This window comes from Nicotiana sylvestris, chromosome 7 (genome assembly GCF_000393655.2).
Source record: "Nicotiana sylvestris chromosome 7, ASM39365v2, whole genome shotgun sequence".
Classification (NCBI taxonomy): domain Eukaryota; kingdom Viridiplantae; phylum Streptophyta; class Magnoliopsida; order Solanales; family Solanaceae; genus Nicotiana; species Nicotiana sylvestris.
The window spans coordinates 87,841,707-87,864,084 of record NC_091063.1 but is presented as its reverse complement, the minus strand read 5'-3'; the positions used below and the strand labels follow the sequence as shown (position 1 = coordinate 87,864,084).

Genomic DNA, 22,378 nt, shown 5'->3' with positions numbered 1-22,378 from the left:
CATAGATACCTTTGACCGAGGACATTCCTTCCCATGGAATTTGGAGAACTTTCCCCGATGCTGAGGTGTCAAGTACAATGTCTATTCTATTTACTAGCGCACAGATGTGATCCCCCTCAACAGTGAAGAGAGATGCATAGAAATTTTGTACTGCATATTCGTATACCATAGGCATGTTCTCCTAAAACAAGTGCTCCCATTGTTGAAATTCCACTATCTCCAGAATTTGCCTAATAGCAGCCATCTCTGAAATTGCCGGATCAAACGTACGACCCCAAAAACTTTCTGAGTTCTCAATCTCTCCTTCCAAAGACCATTGTCATTAGGTATGGTCTTTAGAGAACCAGGTTCCCCTATAGTTTCCCATTTTTGTTTTCTAGATCCTTCAATAGACCTCTCTTTCCAACTTGCAAGCCCTACAGTATCTCCTTCAGACATAGGTTGCTCAACTATACTCTTCTTAGACTTACTGCTACCCAATACAGATGTTCCACTTTGTTTTTAATATCTTCATCGGAAGCTCCAACCACAGACTTCTGGATTTTTATAGGTCATTCTACTAAGGAACTAAGCTCCTTTAAAGCATCTTTGTCAACCTCATCCAATGGAATACTTCTGTCAGTCACAAATTCCCTTTGTTTCATTAACCTCTTGTTTCTTGTCTTGACACTCCTCTTACTTTTCTACAAGGTAGACTCGTAGCCCTCTTTCTAATGCAACCTGATAGTGGGTGACTTGGAAGAAGATTCTAAGGGCTTAGGATAATCAGGAGGTTTATGAGTGGGTTTACCTGGAAGAGGATCAGGTTCTCCAGCAGGTTTTCCTGGGACAATTTCATGGGTTAAAGACTCGAAGAGTACTATGGTTCTTTCATCGCCTAGGAATAGAGTTTTTCCCCATGATACTCAGACACGAGATATACTCCTTCATTCATCAGACTCCCAGCAGTGATAACCATGATGTTATGCGCTGCTTCCTTTTCTGGTGACTCTGTGAGAGCCACTGAGTCCAGAATGGAGGAGTTCAGATACTGATCAGGATCATCCTTAGAGACCTTTGACATCTGAGAGGTGACACCTCCTGAGTGTCCTTTGATGAGATCAGAGGAATGAGGAGACATGGGGTTTTCAATATATGAAAGGCAAAGAGGGTTTGACAAAAAAGGAAAAACTATAAGAAATGAGGAGGAAAAAGGTATGGGTATAGTAGCATTGGAAAGAGTGGAAGTGTGAATTTCTGGAGATGACTTTAAGTATGATAGGGAAGTGGGAGTGGTGTTAATGGCGGGAGAAGGAGGCGATCGTTTGATTGGCATTATAAGAGTATTTGGTGGGTAAGCGAGTGAGAGAGAAGTGAAGAAAAGATCACAGAGATACAGAAGAGATGAAGGTTCATGACTTGCTGTGAGGGAGAAAGATAGTTTTATGGGAAGAAGGGCCAATAATGGGAAGAGAGAGAAATGGGTTCTGAACAGTCCTGAAAACGGTAGTAGGTTTGTGGGAAAATGTTATCGTGCAGAGGGGATGGAGGGATTTGAAAGACAAGGCATGACATGTAGACTTTGAAAATTCGGATGATGTGGTAGTTGAATTAAATTTGTTAACCTTTTTGAGAGAGCATGCAAAACAACACATTACTACTAACCTGTAGTACAGGAACCTGATGCCCGAATAGTTTTTTGAAAAAGATTTTAGCAGCTCTTCTTTCGCAGTTCATAATTGTACCTTTAGCTTCTATGATCGTCTGCATGTTTACCTTCAACGGTATCGATGTGAGTTAGACTTGGCCAGAAAACACTTTAGCTAATTTTACCTGAAGGTGATTTTCATAGCCAACTGATGGAGAATTAGGTTCTCTGTTAGACTTTAATAACCCCAGCTTCACCCTGTTTCTTCCAAAATGTTCCCTACTCAAAGCTTTAGTGAAGATATCTGGAATTTGGTATTCTGTGCTGCAGAATTTCATACAGATCAACCCTTTCTCAAATTGTCCCTCAGAAAATGATGCCTCACATCAATGTGTTTGGTCTTTTTATATTGAACTGAATTCTTGGCCAAGTTGAGTGTACCAGTGTTGTCATATAGAAGAGGCACCCAATCAGTGAATACCCCAAAATCCTCCAGTTGCTGCTTAATCCATAGGAGTTGAGCACAACAGGATACTGCAACTACATATTCTGCTTTAGTCGTTTCAGGGACCACTGAGTTTGCTTCCTTGTGCACCAAGAGATGAGACATGATCAAAAAAGTGATCCATTCCAGAAGTGCTTTTCTTGTCCACAAGATAACCTACATAATTAGCATCAGCATACCCAATGAGATTTAAAGTTTCCACCTGAGGGGTAATACAGGACCAGGTCCTGTGTTCCCTTAAGGTATCTAAAATTCTTTTGGCAGCCTTCAAGTGAGATTCCTTGGGATTTGATTTTGGGTTTTATCTGGGATAGATACAAAACATGCTAGGGAATTTTTGGCTTTTGATCTAGTTTAAATCCAGAATCAAGAGAGGTGATTATGTTATCGAGTGGATATGAGCTTTTGTGTTTCCAAATGGGGACTGAAGTTTGACGAGTGGAGGAACGGGGTAAATTAAGTGGATTTCCCTGCACTACTTGTTCTGCTACTTGTGGAGTACCTTGCATTGCATCTCCAACTGTTTCTTCAGCTTCAGTGGTAGTGATTAACGTACCAGGTTCCTTTTAAGAAGTGGAAGAGGATGTTGCTTTGTCTTCACTTATCTCCTTTAACTGACTTATCATTATCCCCCTTCCTATTTGAAACATCAGATATTTTCCAGGGGCCAAAAGTAGTTCATTATCTTAATCGTTACTGTTTCGTTCCTTGTGAGAAGAAAGAGTCTTGTTGAATAGCTCATGACCACTTTCTTCCACACATTGTGCCCTTTTGTTGCAGACTTTGTAGACTTTTGCTTTAATAGGAATATCTCAGAAGGATTTCTTCAACACATTTTGTCTTATACTTCCCAAGATAGTCCTTTCCATTGTTGAGACCATAGCATTTACATCCAAAGATTCTTAGAAGAGTTATCTTTGGTTGTCTTTCGTTGAGTATCTCTTGGGGATTTTAGGAAGGAACTCATCATATACCAGTTTGCCAAGTAGTAAGCAATGTTTGTTACTTTTGCCCAGAATTCCTTGGCAATTCCTCTGTCGATGAGCATTGTCCATTTCTTCCAGAGTCTGTTGTTCCTTTTAATAACACCATTTAGCTGTGGAGTCCTTAGTGCTGAGAAATTGTGAGTGATCCCATCTTCATAACAAGACTCATAAATTTTTTGGCATTGACATATTCTATCCTGTGGTCAGATCTGATACATGTTTCCTTCAGTTCCATCCCCACTTGGATCTTCCTGAAAAGTGACGCAAATGCCTCAAAGTCTCTTTCTTTGCTCTAACACACAGTGACCAGGTGGATTTTGGATTTGGCATCCCACGAACCAGGTTATTCTGAATTAGCTCATTCAGAAGTGAGAGCCTTGCATGTCTCAATCTTTCATCCAACGGTTTTGCATCATTATCAACTGTATTCAAACAGCTCATATCACAGGCTTGTAGGGATTTAGGGTCAGCGAAGTAGATGTTCTTTTTCTTTTGGCGACTAAGACCACTTCACCAGTTACTAGATTGGCAACTATGCACATTTTTTGATAAGAACTCTACTTTCTCCCCTTTAACACAAATTTGAGAATCACTCAAGAGATTATACTTCAAGCAATCCCCATAGCACACACTCTCAATCAAGTGTGACAAACACTTTCCTACTTTTCCAACACCGAAAATGTACCCCCCTTATTATATATATATACACACACACACATGATACATTCCCTTTTCTACAGAGCTTTCAGTGAGAAACAGTCCACGGTGTTTCTAGTCAGGTATTTTTTAGCATCCACTGTTTATGAACTATTGTAGTCCACTTCCTCTCACTGTTCCCTGCACATATAAATCATGGGTTAGATTTAGGAACCCAAAATAGTTTGGGTCCCTTGTTATGAGAAAAGGGATGGATAAGGTCTTTTCTAGTCCATGCAGGCAATATTCGTTTCTTGCGAGCGATACCTGGTCCCTCTTTAGTAGTTACTTTTTTAGTAAACACTTTATTTTTCTGAATAGATTGAACCCTAGCCTGACAATTTTCTTTGAAGTGCCCATTGTTCCCTATCGCGCCCCCTTTTTCTCGCGAAATAGGGTTTTTGACATTTGGAGGGACAACTTATTCCCTTTGGGAACTGGGTTTTGAAGAGTCTCCACCTAATGATTAGGGTGCATTAGGACACCAAGAGAGATTGATTTGAATAACCAGAGATAGGGTAAGGGCTTGAAATTATTCTAAGGGGAAGGTGTTAGGCACCTCTCAAAATCCACTAGTGTGGTTCCCGGCCAGACAATTATTGTGAATTTGGGTGAAATTAACATATAAGCAAATAAGCCTCAAATAATAGGGGATTTAAATTTAAACACATAAGAGTTTGAAAGAACAATTAAAAGACGAGTTTGGAAAAGAAGTTTGTAGATAAAAAGGAAAAGGGGTCCTAGGTTTATATTTAATATGGATCACCCCACACAATGCCCGGTAATCACTCCTCAATGAGGGGCTACACATGACATTATCGTGTGGTCATCATATCCATATCTACCCTTCCCACCCCGTTAAGGTATTAAAAGCGCGGATTGGTCACGATTACTTATTGCATGCTATTACCAGTCCCATTCCTATCAGTCCCAGAGGTACTTATGACTACTAATCTTAAACGGGAAGGATGTTGGGCTTATTTGGAGTTTCAAAGGTAAAACTCTAGGTGACATACAAAACACATATTGCATATTTTGGGGAAAAGCATATAAACAAACAGAGGCTCAGATATACCTCCTTAAACAAAGAAAGCATACAATTATCATGACTTACACATACTATTTAGGTCTGATTCAAAAGGTATTAAGGACGAGTGAGAGGAAATTGTTGAGACAGTTTCAGCTTATCACATAACTCAGACAAGAAGTCCGAATCAGGCCTGCTTGCTAGTTGTAATTATTAACAGAAGCAGATTCAGTTTATATCTGTTACCCTAAGGCTCGCCTAAGTGTTGGACAAAGATCTTATGAGCATGGTATCTACTGGATTCAGCAAAGCAATGAAACGATAAAGCTCGAAATGAACTATTTGAATGCATACTCGTTAAACTTGCTAAGTGAGGGACTCAGATTATTGAAAGAGAGGCGGAATTTAAATGAATTGATTGCAAGGTCTGCAAACGATAGCAACCATTACTACTGGTTTCATATCTAGCACTGAGTGAGGCGAATCAGATTTTTATTAGAAACTCCTATAGGCATGCTTTCTAGGTGTTACTGATTTAAGACTTTGTAGATGCGGTGTCCAAATGCGGACCTTGTTTTAAACCTTATGCAGAATTGAACATTTCTATAGGCATGATTTCTATACAAAGTTAAATATGCAGAATCCTACAGATATGATTTCTAAGTGAAGTTTGAACATGCAAAATTAAGAACATCCTATAGGCATAACTTCTATATGAAGTTAAATATGCAGAACCCTATAGACATGATTTCTAAGTGAAGTTTGAACATGCAGATTTTAGAACATCTTATAGGCATAATTTCTATGTGAAATCCAAATATGCAAAATTAGAGCAGTCCTATAGGCATGATTTCTACGTGAAATCCGAATATGCAAAATTAGAGTAGTCCTATAGGCATGATTTCTACCCTTTGCATGCATAGTTACCCAACCCTGTTTCACTAGCCAGCCCCAAATGTTTATTACAAATTGATTACAAACCAGAATAAATAAAGTTATACCAGGAAAAGTAAAAAAGTACAACTAGAGAAAGCCTGATTCTGACTTCCTCTTTGAGTTACAAGATAAATCCAAGTCAAAGACCATTGGTCCAAAGCTTTTCTCCAATTTGAGTGTGTCAGAGCTCCCTAAGAGCCTCAAAGGGACTCCGAGCAGTGCTAACACCCAAAATTGTATTATCAGAATATGGGCAAGTGCGGTGTGGAAGTCCCAGCCCTCAAGTGTCCTAGTTCAGAGGGAGCTCAATGGGTCCCAAGGCAAGGCTCACAAGAGGGGGGCCGAACCTAAAGTCTAAGAGAGAGTGCAAGTGAGGAACAAGTTTTAAAGGGGTGAAGGAGAGGGAAATAGTTACAAACAAGTACACAAAATGGGTTCAGGGGAATAGGGAAGTTGCAAAGAGCTTATGTGCTTAGGCAAGGGTAAGCTTTGGGTATGCACATCAATAGACAATGCTGGCATGCCTATAAGCCTATTAGAACATACAATATTAGAGAAACATAGAGTAGGGGGTTAAGCTTGAATCATGGGCAGTAATATTCAGTACTGTCATGCCTTAAGCAAACCATAACATCAAACACATTGGGGTGGGGGTTTAGGGATTTATAATAGATTTAGAACATGCAGAAGGAAATTATAGTATGCTAAAATAAGTACTGAACTAAACACAAGCAGTAGATAGACAAGTGGGTAAAATTATTAAGTAAACACATTGTTGTGATGCTGGAAATTTAATCAGAACATACCAATTTAAAGAAGCAAAATATAGCAGTAGCAGTACTTGAAAGAAAATAGGACACAGTACAAGTAACAAGAGAGAGAGTGCTTTTTTGAATGTGAGTATGAGTTCAGAAAACTAAGAATGTTCATGTGTGTTTGTGTCAATGAAAGAGCATGGTATTTATAGTTTGAAAACAGGCAGAAAATAAGGTAAGAAAATAATCATGTACCAATTAAAATCAATCAATAGAAGAACTTCCTTTAATTAAGGAGTTCAAACTTAAACGGTAATGAACAAAAATAATTTAAGGAAAGAGGTCAAGTAAGCATCTTGTACAAAGTAGGCAATTAGGGGTAAATACATAGGAGTTTAATTAAGGGAAGAATTTTTGAAATACACGGTTAAATAAATAAGGTAAGCATCAATCAGTACATAGTAAATCAAGGAGTCAGAGATTCGAAATTACTGATTTATGAATAAACTAAGTCAGAAATGCTAAGAAAAGTTTTCAACTCAAACTAAGTAACAGGGAAATCAGCAAACAAGGAAAGAAATCAATCAGACTTACACAAAGGAAGTCTGAAATCAGTCAAAAAATTTGAAAGTCATTTAGAGGGGAAGCTCAACACATATAAAGAGCACACAAGTATGCGAGGCTGAATTTAGGACAAAGGAAAGCGTCATGCAATTGCAAAATCCGTAAGTAGTAGATTATAGGAACATGGTAGTCACATAGGTCAGTTCCAGTAACTCAGCAATGGAGAAGGGAGAGAGTATTAAATAGCATGCAAAGGGTCAAGTAAAAGATCTTATAGAGTTTAGCAGGAAGTTAGAATCATATAAAGAAACAAAAGTCGAAACAAAGATTTCGAAACTCAGTCGAGCAGTAGATGAAACGACTTCAGGAGCTCGAATAAGTCCAAAAAAATTAGGGTTTTGAAACCAAACAAGTTCAGAGATGAGGAACAAACAAATCACATAGCAAATAGTCTCAAAATTCCAATGAACCCTAAATTTTAGGGTTTTCACCATCAATCGAGTATATAGATGAAAGACAAGAGAGTCAGGCAAAAATATCAACAAAGAAAATAAATCAGAAACCTTAAGAAAAGACTAAGACTTTAACATAAAGAAACACAGTAGAAGAATCAACATAAGAAACACAGTAGAACACGTTAAAAATTAGAGAAGGCTTCGAACTAACTTAACAAAACCCTAAATCGGAAAAGATAAAGGTTTTGAAGGTAAAGTTTTGAAAGAGACTTTGAGAAAACATTTAAAAGTTTAAAGAGAATACAGATCTACAACTGATCTAAAAGAATCAAAAGAACCTCGAAGGTTAGGGTTTCAGAAGAAACCCAAAGGGTCAGAAAGGCTTAGAAATCATTGATCTAAGCAGGAGAGGTTGGGATCAGGCTTGAATAGCCATAGCCGATCGGAGCAAAGCCAGAGACGGCCATAGAACTCGAATCAAACAAAGTCTGGGCCAAGCTTCTTCGTGGTTAGGCCTTGAAACTTCAGTAACCAGGCATGTAGGAGTTATAGGAGGTCAGTGTAGGATTTCAATGGCCTTGGAAGCCAAGGATTCCAGTAGTTTTAAGGCGGAAGTGGAGGGAGGCAGCTAGGGTTCGAGAAGCTTTGAGAGAGAATTGAGAGAGGGGAGGGGGATTCAAGGGCGGCTACAGATGCAAATGGCTAGGGTTTGGGGGGTAGGTCGGGTTAAAAAAGGAAGGGACGACAGCTGGGATTAAAGGGGGGCCGGGCGGGTTATTTTAAAGGGTTGTAGGTCGGGTAGATTTAGGAATTGGGCCAGGTAATGGGATTTGGAATTGGGTCTAATTAGAGGTTCAAATCGGCTAAAATTGAAATGCAAATGGGTTATCATTTAAATAGCCATTTTCCCTTATTTATTTTATAAAAAATAGTAAAACAATTTTTGAAAATAAATTAAAGTTACTATTATGATTGATAATATATAATTATTAAAATAAAAATACTGGAGTCAATTTTATAATTACAAACACAATTAAATCTTAAAATAGGCTAATATTGCAATTATATGCAATTTAGCCTTAAAAATACTAAATAAATTTGTAAAAATTTTCAAAAAATGTGTTAGATATATTTTAGTATAATATGAGAATCCAATAAATTAATCTCCAAAAATGATAATTTTGGGAATAATTATTTGGGTTTTTCTTGATAAAATAGGGCAATAAATTGATTTAAAAAATCTTTAAAAATTAAGGAAAAATAAGAAAACCTTTGGACATACTTATATATGTATATACATGCTATGTTGAAAGTATTTTACATATTAAAAATATACAAGAAAAAATCAAGTATCAACAACTGCCCTTCTTTACCCGAGAAGGATGAAAGAGTTGTCGGGTAAAGATATGATGGCCAATTTTGACCGAGCGAAACGGCTCGAAGAAGTTAGGCCGTGCTCTAGATCTTGAGCTACCTACATATCCCTGGTCTTACAGGAATCGGGCCGTATGTAGTTCAGGATCCGTCGGCGAAGTAGGCCGATGGAGACTTTCAAGAACGGACGCAATATTCAGGACGAGGTGAATGGTTAAGGTCTGATAGGGCTGCGGGAACTGGAGCGGGATCGCTCCTGCTGAGATGGTTGTTGCTCGCTAGTTTACCTGCAAATAAGCAACACAAGCATATATTGTGCGTAAATTTAAACATGATGTAAATTCCCGTCGGACCATGAATGCTTGTCCTCGGACGGTTATTATGAAGTCCTTAGAACATGATGTCCTGGGCTATGAGGCGTATAATAAAGGATTTGCGGGCCATGAAATGATGCTCTCGGCCTTTGATGATGATGCCTCCGAACCATGATGCCTTTGAATAATGATATGCAAAAGATTAAAAAGGGGTCCTCAGGCCATGATATGGTGTTCTTGGGCTATGAAAATGGTGCCTCTGAACAATGACGCATTCGGATGATTTGGCGATCTTTCAGCCCATGAGATGCAGTAGGTGGCGATCTTTCAGCCGATGAGATGCAATGGGTGGCGATCTTTCAGCCATGCAAATGTAGCGGTGGCGATCTTTTAGCCATGAAAATGTAAATAAGGTGGCGATCTTTCAGCCAATACAAATGTAAATAAGGCGGCAATCTTTCAGCCATGCAAATACGGATAAGGTGGAGATCTTTTAGACATGCAAACATAAATAAAGTGGCGATCTTTCAGCCATGCAAATGCGCATAAGGTGGCGATCTTTCAGCCATGCAAATGTAAATAAGGCGGCGATCTTTCAGCCATGCAAATGTAAAGTGGCAATCTTTCAGCCATGTAAATGTAAATACGGTGGCGATATTTCATCCGATGCAAAAATAAAGTGGCGATCTTTCAGCCATGCAAATGCGGATAGGGTGGCGATCTTTCAGCCATGCAAATGTAAATAAGGTGGCGATCTTTCAGCCAATGCAAATGTAAATAACGCGGTGATCTTTCAGCCATGCAAATGTAAATAAGGTGGCGATCTTTCAGCCGATGCAAAAATAAAGTGGCGATCTTTCAGCCATGCAAATATAAATAAGGAGGAGATCTTTCAGCCATGCAGATGGAGGTAGAGCTTAACCTTGGAAGGTAGAATGGTAGCCTTATGCACTGCAAGAATGTAGATGGAGGTAAAGCTTAACCTCGGAAGGCAGAATGGTAGCCTTATGCAAGAAGTAAAAAGGGCAAAATGATAATAGAATTTTCTTAGCTGATAGTGGATTGCGATATTGTGACTACTGGGGATACTGTGTCTGTTAGGGACACTGCGTGCGGATAGCAATTGTGAGTAAGTGCAACAATTCTGAGAGTTGTATTTTTGAGCAATGTGAGTCTCGTGAGTGTATAGTATATTTGATGATTTTGCAACTCAAGTGCCTGCATCTAAAGAAAATCGTGAGTTGTAAAGAGAGGAGGTTAGTTCGTATTCCCTCTAGCTATGCTTGACCTGCTCGGCTTTGATCTGGTGATACTGCATGTATCATTGGGGTAGCGTTGCCAAACAAGGCATTTTGGTAATAAACATGCATGATTTAGTAAATGCATTCATAAATACATAATTAAGAATAGTTTTCTTTTGATGAACCAACGACTGCGACATGGTTCAAGACAAAGCAACCTTTCTTGTTACGGAATTTTGAGGGTCCTCCTCAAAATTCTGCCCCAGTTTAATGGATTGATGCTTTCAACTGCTGCTAGCGATGATTGGCTGAAATCGGAATTTTGAGGGTCCTCCTCAAAATTCTGCCCCAGTTTCCAATTGCGGGGGGAAATAAAAGTTTTATTGAATTGTGACCAAACCCATAGGGCTTCCTACATATTCCCTCTTAAACGGGAATCAGGTCAGGCGTAGTTCAATTTACATCATATAAGAAATCATAAAAATTACACATAGTAATGCTTGACTGCATCTGAATTGATCGGCTTTGGACAGACTTCTCCGTCGAGGGCTCCTCCTGTTAGAACCCGGTGAACCATGTACGGACCCTGCCAGTTGGGAGAGAATTTTCCTTTGGCTTCATCTTGATGTGGAAAGATTTTCTTTAACACCAGCTGCCCCGGTGTGAACTGTCTCGGCTTGACTCTTTTGTTGAAGGCTCTAGACATTCTGTTTTGATAAAGTTGACCATGACAAACTGCATTCATTCTTTTTCCATCGATAAGAGCCAGTTGCTCGTAACGACTCTTTACCCACTCTGCATCGTCGAGCTCATCTTCCTGTATGAACCTTAGGGAGGGAATTTCTAACTCAGCGGGAATGACGACCTCTGTACCATAAACTAGCATATAGGGTGTTGCCCTGGTTGATGTGCGAACTGTGGTGCAATATCCCAGTAAAGCAAACGATAACTTCTCGTGCCACTGTTTATGCTCCTCCATCATTTTCCTCAATATCTTCTTGATATTCTTATTGGCGGCTTCTACTACTCTGTTCATCTAAGGTCTGTAGGCAGTGGAATTTTTGTGTCTGATCTTGAAGGTTTCACACACGGCTTTCATCAAGTCACTGTTGAGGTTGGAGCCATTATCAGTAATGATTGATTCTGGAATCCCGAATCGACAAACGATGCGATCGCGGACAAAGTCTGCCATGACTTTCTTAGTCACTACTCTCTAAGATGCTGCTTCGAACCATTTGGTGAAATAGTCGATTGCTACTAGGAGGGCTCTATTGGTCCAATAACATCCATTCCCCAAGCGGCGAATGCCCATGGTGCGTTTGTTGCATTAAGCTCGCTTGGAGGTACCTTTATCATATCTGCATGTATCTGACAGCGGTGGCATTTCCGAACATACTGGATGCAGTCTGTCTCCATAGTCATCCAATAGTAACCAGCACAGAGTATCTTCTTTACTAAGATAAAACCGTTCATATATGGACCGAATGTCCCAGCATAAATCTCCTCGAGTAGCCTGGATGCTTCTTTTGCGTTGACACACCTTAGCATATAAGGGAAGAATTTTTGAAATACATGGTTAAATAAATAAGGGAAGAATCAATCAATACATAGTAAATCAAGGAGTCAGAGATTCGAAATTAATGGTTTATGAATAAACCAAGTCAGAAAGGCTAAGGAAAGTTTTCGACTCAAACCAAGTAATAGGGAAATCAGCAAACAAAGAAAGAAATCAATCAGACTTACACAAAGGAAGTCTGAAATCAGTCAAAAAAATTGAAAGTTATTTAGAGGGGAAGCTCAGCACATATAAAGAGCACACAAGTATGCGAGGCTGAATTTAGGACAAAGAAAAGCGTCATACAATTGCAAAATATGTAAGTAGTAGACTATAGGAACATGGTAGTCACATAGGTCAGTTTCACTAACTCAACAATGGAGAAGGGAGAGAGTATCAAATAGCATGCAAAGGGTCAAGTAAAAGATCTTATAGAGTTTAGCAGGAAGTTAGAATCATATAAAGAAACAAAAGTCGAAACAAAGATTTCGAAACTCAGTCGAGCAGTAGATGAAACGACTTCAGGAACTCAAATAGGTCCAAAGAAATTAGAGTTTTAAAACCAAACAAGTTCAGAGATGAGGAACAAACAAATCACATAGCAAATAGTCTCAAAACTCGAGTGAACCCCAAATTTTAAGGATTTCACCATCAATCAAGTATAGAAATGAAAGACAAGAGAGTTAGGCAAAAATATCAACAAAGAAAATAAATCAGAAACCTTAAGAAAAGACTAAGACTTCAACATAAAGAAACACAGCAGAAGAACAACATAAAAACACAGTAGAAGAATCAACATAAGAAACACAACAGAACACGCTAAAAATCAGAGAAGGCTTCGAACTAACTTAACACAACCCTAAATCGGAAAAGATAAAGGTTTTGAAGGTAATGTTTTTAAAGAGACTTTGAGAAAACGTTTAAAAGCTTAAAGAGAATACAGATCTACAACGGATCTAAAAGAATCAGAAGAACTTCGAAGGTTAGGGTTTCAGAAGAAACCCAAAGGGTGAGAAAGGCTTGGAAATCATCGATCTAAGCAGGAGAGGTCGAGATCAGGCTTGAATAGCCATAGCCGGCCGGAGCAAAGCTGGAGACGGCCATAGAACTCAAATCAAACAAAGTCTGGGCCAAGGTTATTTATGGTAAGGCCTTGAAACTTCAGTAACCAGGCGTGTAGGAGTTATAGGAGGCCAGTGTAGGACTTCAATGGCCTTGGAAGCCATGAATTCCGGTGGTTTTAAGGCGGAAGTGGAGGGAGGTGGCTAGGGTTCGAGAAGCTTTGAGAGAGAATTGAGAGAAGGTAGGGATTAAACGGTGGCTACAAATGCAAATGGCTAGGGTTTGGGGGGTAGGTCGGGTTAAAAAAGGAAGGAACGAATGTGAACCGTTGATCTGTTAGATTAACGATTGGGATTAAAAGAGGGGCCAGTCGGGTTATTATAAAGGGTTGTAGGTTGGGTAGATTTAGGACTTGGGCTGGGTAATGGGATTTGGAATTGGGTCTAATTAGAGGTTCAAATCTGGCTAAAATTGAAATGCAAATGGGCTATCATTTAAATAGTCATTTTCCTTTATTTATTTTATAAAAAATAGTAAAATAATTTCTGGAAATAAATTAAAGGTACTAAAATAATTAATAATATAATAGTTATTCAAATAAAAATGCTGGAGTCAATTTTATAATTACGAACACAATTAAATCTTAAAATAGGCTAATATTGCAATTATATGCAATTTAGCCTTAAAAATACTAAATAAATTTGTAAAAATATGAAAAAATCGTGTTAGCTATATTTTAGTATAAATATGAGAATTCTATAAATGAATCACCAAAAATGATAATTTTGAGAATACTTATTGGGCTTTTCTTGATAAAATAGTGCAATAAATTGATTTAAAAAATCTTTAAAAATTAAGGAAAAATAAGAAAACCTTTGGACATACTTATATATGCATATACATGCTATTTTGAATATATTTTTCATATTAAAAATATACAGGAAAAAATTGAGTATCAACATTCCCACAGTGGGTACACAGCCAGTTATCAGGAACAGTGACGTGCTTGTTGTGAGGGTTGTAGGGAGTTTTCTCCTTTGGGAATCCGATTCCCTGCCTGTTTCTACTATTGTTGAAGTACATGGCAGTGATATCATCTGAGGACCAGGTCCACTTCAGAGATTTCTCAAGATCCATTTTTACTTTCTCCAATTCAGCTTGAAGTTACCTATTTTTATCAAGTTCACCACATAGACTAGTTTTCACATCATTTAATTCCTTCTCAAGCTTGATGTGTGTATCACTAGCTACTTCCTTCCCTTTCCCAATACTCACAGTCCTATGTTCTGAATTGAGTCCCTCAATGGTTTCCTCTAGGTTAGTGATTATCACCAAAAAGTCATCCCTCTCTTGCTCAGTAGCTACAATTTTCTCTTTTGGAGTGTGTTTTCTATTGCTAAGGCCTTCTATGGTTTCCTTCAATTCTACAACCACTACCATCAGGTCATCTCTCTCATTTTCTACACTATTTATCTTTTCATTCAAAACTTCCTTTTTCCTTTTCAAGACTAGCTATGATCTCATTTAGATCCACTACACAGACCACTAGATCATCTCTAGATTGTTCAGCTTCTCCTAGTTCTATGGTCAAGATCTCCTCATCATTATCAAGGCTATAATATGCATCAATTAGAACATTTGCTAATGACCTTAACTTCTTAGAAGAGTAGGATTTCAGATTTCTCTGAACATCCCTAAAATTTACCTCATCATTTTCATCCTCTTCATCATCGTCAGACTGAGCCATCAGTGCAAACAGTGAGTCATATTTCGTTGCTTCAGTTTCCACTGCCATCATGGAGCTATTTTCTGCATCTGGTTCCCTTTCCGATTCACTGGAGGAGTTTCCCCAAGCAGCAAGAGCCCGCTTCACAATATTTTCAGCTGCACTTTTTCGACTGAATCGTTTGTCTAGAATCGGGTTCCTTTTGCTGCTTTGTCAGGGTTTTGTTTGTATTGCTCCTGTTTCAAAAATGGACAGTCTTTGATGATATGCCCTAGCTTTCCGCACATGTGACAGAGATCATTATTCCTTGCCTTACTTGAACTACCCCTCTTTGGTACACCACCATTCCTTCGAACCATCTTTTGTAACCTTTTAGTAAGATAGGCCATATCACTATCTTCTTCACTTGAGTCACTGTTTTCAGCCTTGAGTACCAGGTTCTTTTCCTTCTTTGGCTCTCTCCTTTCACTGTCTTTCTTTCTTTTCATCTCGTATGTCTTTAGATTACCAATCAGCTCATCCATGGTTAGAGTTTGTAGATCTTTAGCTTCAGCGATGACATTTACCTTACTCTCCCAAGAACCAGGTAGAACACTGAGAATTTTCCTTACAAGCTTGTTTTTGGGAATAACATCTCCAAGTGAATGAAGCTTATTTATGATGGATATAAATCTAGTGTGCATATCCTGTATAGACTCATCATCCTTCATCCTGAAGAGCTCATACTCCGTGGTGAGCATGTCAATTTTGGATTGTTTAACCTGAGTAGTTCCTTCGTGTGCGGTTTGCAATGCTTCCCATATTTCTTTGGCAGAATCACAAGCTGAGACTTTGTTGTACTCATCAGGTCCTATACCACATACCAAGATTTTCTTGGCGTGATAGTTCTTTTCTACGGCTTTTCTGTTAATAATATTGTACTCCTTTCTGTCTTTCGGCACCATTAGTCCAGTTTCTCCAAGCTTCTTCATAGGAACATGTGGACCATCACAGATGATGTCCCATAGTTCTGAATATTCAGCCATTATAAAATTATGCATACGAGTCTTCCACCAACCGTAGTACTGACCATTGAATCTAGTAGGTCTGTAGGTTGATTGTCCTTCCTCAAAGTTGGGTGGAGCAGCCATTGAGATCCTTTCTAGGTGTTAACCTTTTAGAAGGAACCTGCTCTGATACCAATTGTTAGCTTATATGAGTCCACCAAACTATAGAGCACCTGATCCTCTATGAGTTTCTACTGAGAATGCTTATGAAGCAGTAAGTAAAAGAGACACAGGATTTTTTACGTGGAAAAATCCCACTCAAGGGGACAAAAACCATGACCTACACTTGTAGGCTTTCAACTTCACTAACTTATAATCTCACTATTACAAGCCACTTTGTAATGACTCTATTACAAAAACTTCAACTTAACTAACTTGTGATACTCTTACAACAAGCCACTTTGTCACTCTCTAGTTACAAAGATTTTAACTTATGACTAATTCTAGTCACAACACAAACTTAGAGGGTTTGTGATTTTTGGGTTTCCTAAAACACAGCTTCTAAGAAAGCAAGATAGGAGTTACAATTGAAGAACAAATAACAAGATTACAACTCAATTACGGATACACATAGACTCATTATGAAACTGATCCTTTAGTGGAGTTGTCTTCTTGTTCTTGACACACTTGTAACTTCAATGCTGGATGAACACTTTTATACTCGAGAGAATATCACTAAATTCTCAAGTAAATATATTGTGCCTTGCACCAGGTTATTATACTACCAAAGACATCACAATGGTGATGTCAATTCTTGGTACACGCTTCTCCCCAATGAGAAGTGACTGCCGCATTATCTGCTGCACTGTCACGTGTACAGTTGTAGATAGTCACTTTTTGTATTTGTGTTCCAGCTGTTGTTGACTTGTACTTCTGTCAGAGAACACCAAGGGATCAGGTCCCTGTTGTGTTCCTCTTTGTAGTAGTTCATTTGCTGGAGATCAGACTGGACTTTGTTCATTTGAGATGTGTACCAAGTGAGTCAGGTTCTTTATCTGGTTTTTAACAATAAGTTTGTTAGATCGTCAAAACATAAGAAGCATAAGGCAAAGACATTGAAAACCCATCATGCACCCATGCTAAAATCACACAATGCACCACATAATTCATATGCTCATAATAACATCCTTCAACTATAGGAGCTGCAAATTCACTAACCTGATGCCTGTTGTATACCTCATAACATATATAAGCCATGTTCCAACCCTTGAAATACTATGGCGATGAAAGAAAGAGATGTGTAGAATCTCATAACCACCCACCAAATCAATAATTCATGGAATTCCTCCACTCAACAAGAACCCTTGCCTCATTCTAAACTGAATAGTAACATTTTCCCTCTAATATACCTTATATAAATCCAATTTGCCTTTATTTGATGTCTAACGGCCTCGTCTCACCCAGTACAAGCCGCTCGGGCAATAAGCCACCTCAAAAACCGTCTAAAATCTCATACGATGCCATCAATGCGCTAACAAGCTACAACTCGAATATGACCAGTAAGGAAAACGAACTCAGGTAAAGAACTACCCAGCCCGCATAACACTCAAATCAACTAAACAAATGCTATGAACTTATCCCAAGGTTAAGAAAAAACATATATGAAATAAGTATAAGGAGTCGTACTCAACATCTCACCGATGCGATATGCAACCTGATCTACACATACAATCAATAAGGAAGTACCTATTGAGCCAGATGTTCATACCCACAAATGCCTGAATATCGACCACCAACACGCCAAGTGCATAAGCACAACCCTAGGAGACAGATAGCTTCATGTGTTACAAAATGCCAAGCATGATTGAGGTTCAATAAACGACATGCATCTAGAGAGCCATCTCGCTCATATAACACCACAAGCTACACATGATCACAACACATATGCCGATAATCAAGCCGTCTCACAACCCACATGGCATATAGAGTATTACATAGAATAGCTGACGACAGGAATAACATCCAATGCTCGAAGACTCCTCCATAAGCAATGTTATGCCGAATGAACACATCCGACCTAATGTAGAGCATACATTCACATTAGATCTACCAACGGACCTCAAGTCTATTTCGATCATTCCCAAATAGGTCTATAACCTCCCAAGGACCCACAATGACATTATACATAACATATATAATTGACAGTCAAATTCGAAACAACTTCCATAGTGCATAACTAAAGTAATAGAGTGTCTCTCAGACATACACTCTCTAATTAGTGACAATACTAGAATCTTCATACCTGATTTCAATATCTAACACTTAAATGACTAACACGTCACACTTATATGATCATCCTGTGGGATATACTCCCACAACCTTCCACACCAAGTAGTAAAATCTCCACATCCATGGCTATCAACCATACTATTTCTGTAATGCAAATCATGAACCTGCAATTCAATACACAATGCCTCTTCCACAGGACACCATTCTTAGACGACATTAAAATAGCCACAACATACTCTAAAAGTCTGAAATCTTTGCCGCTTCTTTGAACTCATGACATCCTCGACAAAACTAAACAGCAACCTTGACTTTTCAATCCCAATTCCATACCGCTCACTGCACCTATAATGCTTTTACGCAAGAGTACAAGAATTTCATCATAACTCCTGAACCACCAGTAGAATAGACACTTCATCGGCTAGAAACCTTTTACTTAACTTTTTTCAGAAGAACAATCACATCACGCAGACAAATTCCCATAACCATAGAATATGCCAACCTCAAGTCGTGGTCTAAACCACCATAACTCTTTCGGGAACCATTCACACATAGTAAAACCATTAGAATTAAATACCTCCAAATCAATTAAATTACGGATACTGCCAAGCCCGCTAGTGTAGCCACAAATACCTGAATAAACTTACCACATCAAAGGAACCAACCCTTTCCTTAACCATGTTAATTCAAACTACTACTAACTGACTAAACTTCTTCCAATTTATTTTTGACTTGCTTTCGAAATAGCACTTTTATTCAAACACACAACGAACCTCAAACAACACTCATCCTGAGTGACCCTAATCATGAGACCTTGTATCTCAATACCCATAAACTATTTTAATTATACTCCCCTCATGCACATAATAGCATTTCCAACTGATACACCCGCTTTGAAAGATCTTCTGCAAATCCGAAGTTGTTTCCTCCATCTCTCTAACATCGCATCGCAGGCCCATTGACATTCATAGAAATACTCTAAGTCTCTTTCACACTTCATTGCAAAAATAATTCCTTAGCCACACGACAAACTCAAAAATTCTTAGGCACCGCACTTTACTTCTTGAACCCACTGGAACTTTTATTGAGATTCGCTCAGTTTAATCCAATCCCGATTATACAAATGAAAACTAGTGATCTATTAGCACACAAACACCCAAATAAGCAGCTATATGAATCTTTTCCCTTGTACATCACATCCACAAGAAGTATAAAATCTGAGTCATCCCAAAATCTGCCTATGAATCGATAAGGTGAAAGGTAGCACACATACATCAAATTCCTTGCCTGAATTACCCTTGATGTTTTCTTCCTTTGTCATAACTAATCCTCCAACGTACCCGTAACCAGAAACTACATAGGCACATAACCACTTGACCTAATCATAGACGGTAGTCTCCCCCATTTAGTTTTAAGCCACAATCACATAAATTCAGAACCCACAATGACTCCTCCTTCTCAGTTACCATGATCCCACACTATTACTCCGCTAAATTTCTCACAAGTTCTTATTAAACTTTTTATACCATATCCCGAATTAACATCCCCAAATGCACACTCGACCTCCTGACAGGCGCACCTTATTCTTTAAGCGATCCAAGCCTATATCGTTGTACATACCTCATGTTGGATAGAAAGTAGAACTCCTCATAGCAACTTCATCAGAAACCACGCAACCCCTAACCTGCTCACAAGAAATAGCCTACATGTGTAATTCTATATTGACATCCTCCAATGATATTTCCATAGTTACATCTACCATGAAATTAGTTAATTCTCCTGGGTCCACACTCACCCGCCAACCGCAAGAATCCATTCATTCCATTAGCATCAACCGAAGGTCCAACAACGCGTTCATAACTTAAAGTCATATTAAACCCCAAAATGGTAACCTAATATTCATGTTCCTCTACATCCCAAACAAACTCTTTCCGTCACAATCGAACTTCCTAGATATAGAAGCCACCATCTCAAATGAAATACACATACTTAGACCTTTGTTCACTATGACCTAGCTCGCACAAAGCTTCCTCAAAGCATGTGGCTATCCTACCAAACATTCATACGACACGCTAACACTACCACTCTAGGTTAACCCTCTTTCGAAGCGAACCACTTGATCTCTAATACTCTTACTCGACCTGCTAACAATTCAACCACCGCGAGTAACATCCCACCTTGTCTTTCCTCATCCTTCTATGCTAAAAATACCACCTCAAATCATAACCATCTTTGTGGCATACGAACGAATAAAGTACCACAACCTCTGAACCCCTCTCGAATCATCGATAACAGAAACACCGATTCGACCCTGTAGTCGCCACATAAAGCAATCTCTGATAATCATTCTTAGGTACCATTTCACAACACATGCCCCAAAGGAAAACAAATAGGACCATCATACCGACGAGCCTTGTTGTGTTCAAACGGGGACGACGACACTATGACACAAACAAGAACTCCACCAAGTTGGAAATATCAAATCTCGCCACTCTATCAACCAAAACCTAGACATTCATAGACCAGTTGCCTTTCCAATACTGGAACGAATACCAAACTTCCCAATCATGAGCCGAATAATCCTCCTTCTGAATCATTCATTACTGCGACATGTAAATAAGCACCCTACCATTTACAATAGCACTGCACAATAACAACACATGAACATCACAATGCACTATGCGTAGCCTCAAAACAATAGGCAAACTCTGGGCTGGAAAGACAGAACACCCCTCCACAAAGCAATGGTAATACTCTACCTACATACGAAGGGAAAGACATCATGCACCATATTTGTAGCATCTCCACAACTCGTAAGTGCCCAATTGAGACTGAATGCTCGACGTCGCATAAGAATGAGTAGGAAGGAAATGAATACATAAGCTTTAATGAAATTAAATCGCACGATGATGAATGAAGAAAGGAAAGTTCTCCTAACAGCCATGTAGCCTTTCGAAGATGAGTATAGACGTTTCCGTACCAATCCATAAGGCTCTATTAGACTTGCTCATGTCTCATGAGACCTAAGTGAACCTGGCTCTAATACCAAGCTATCACGACCCAATTCCCGCTATAGGTCATGATGGCACCCAATGTTGTTGTAAGGCAAGCCAACAGTGAGCTACCAACTTAATTAATCATTTTATTACTTTTGAAATCATGAAATTTTATTAAATAAAGAAATTAATGCATTGAAAATCATGGATACATACAATATTAGTAAGATATAAAATAAAAGGGTGACAATATTAAGCAAAACCATAACATATACTAAAATTTCCTAAAACCCGATGTCACAAGTGCATGAGCATCTACTAGGAAATAGAATACTAATACAACATCTATTTGGAATACAAAATAGACAAGATAACATAACTGAATATGAAGGAGACTCCATGTGCTGCAGATCGTAACATGGAATGCAGCTCCCCGTAAAGTCCCAGCAATAGCTGTACCTTTGTGCCTAAATAACTACCAGAAATATATACCTACACAACAAGTGCAGAAGTGTAGCATAAGTACGTAAATCAATGCGTACCTAGTAAGTATCGAGTCTAACCCCGAAGAAGTAGTGACGAGGGGTCGACATTGACACTTACTAGTGGTCCAATGAAACAAATACCGTAAAAAAAGTGGACACGCATGAAGTATGGTAAGAAAACAATAAAAACAGATATATATACATAATACGATCCTCAACTAAATAGTAAACACAAAGCCCTCGTATATCGGATAGTACCTCAAATGGAATACATAATGGTCAACACCAGGTAAAAGGTCACATTTCAAGTCAGGAAAACTCTGGGTATGCTGACTTCTTATCAAACATTACACACGATTATGCCGAGGCGAGCAACCCGATCCCATAAAAGTGTTTCATCGAACTGCCGAGGTGAACGACCTGATCCCATAAGAGTGTGTTACAACATCATGCCAAGGTGAATGGTTCCATAAGAGTGTATTACAATAATCCTGCCGAGGTGAACATCCCGATCAGATAAGAGTATGATACATGGTATTGCTGAGGCGAGCGGCCTGATCCTATAAGAGTATTGCTGAGGCATTCAGTCCAATCTCATTGGGGTATGAAACTTTAACGGGTCATTGACCCCACTGTCAAAATATACGTGCGAGTCATGAATTTCAAGAAACTTCCAATGAATTCGCACAACGTGGGAGAAATCCGTAAGGGAAGTACAAATTTCATGGCTAATCAAGTATCTAAAATAGCACGTTCATTAGTCTATGTGAGTCTAGTCTCAGGTTATAATGTGCATTAAAGC

At 38.8% G+C, this 22,378-nt stretch overlaps 1 protein-coding gene across 1 annotated transcript; it reads right to left on the bottom strand.

Moving 5' to 3' along the window:
• Positions 1–15,008: 15,008 nt before the first annotated feature.
• On the bottom strand, positions 15,009–15,953 carry LOC138873408 (uncharacterized). Its single transcript, XM_070151877.1, has one exon. It carries the CDS (start codon positions 15,951–15,953, stop codon positions 15,009–15,011), a length of 945 nt encoding a protein of 314 aa, XP_070007978.1.
• Between the last annotated feature and the right edge of the window lie 6,425 nt (positions 15,954–22,378).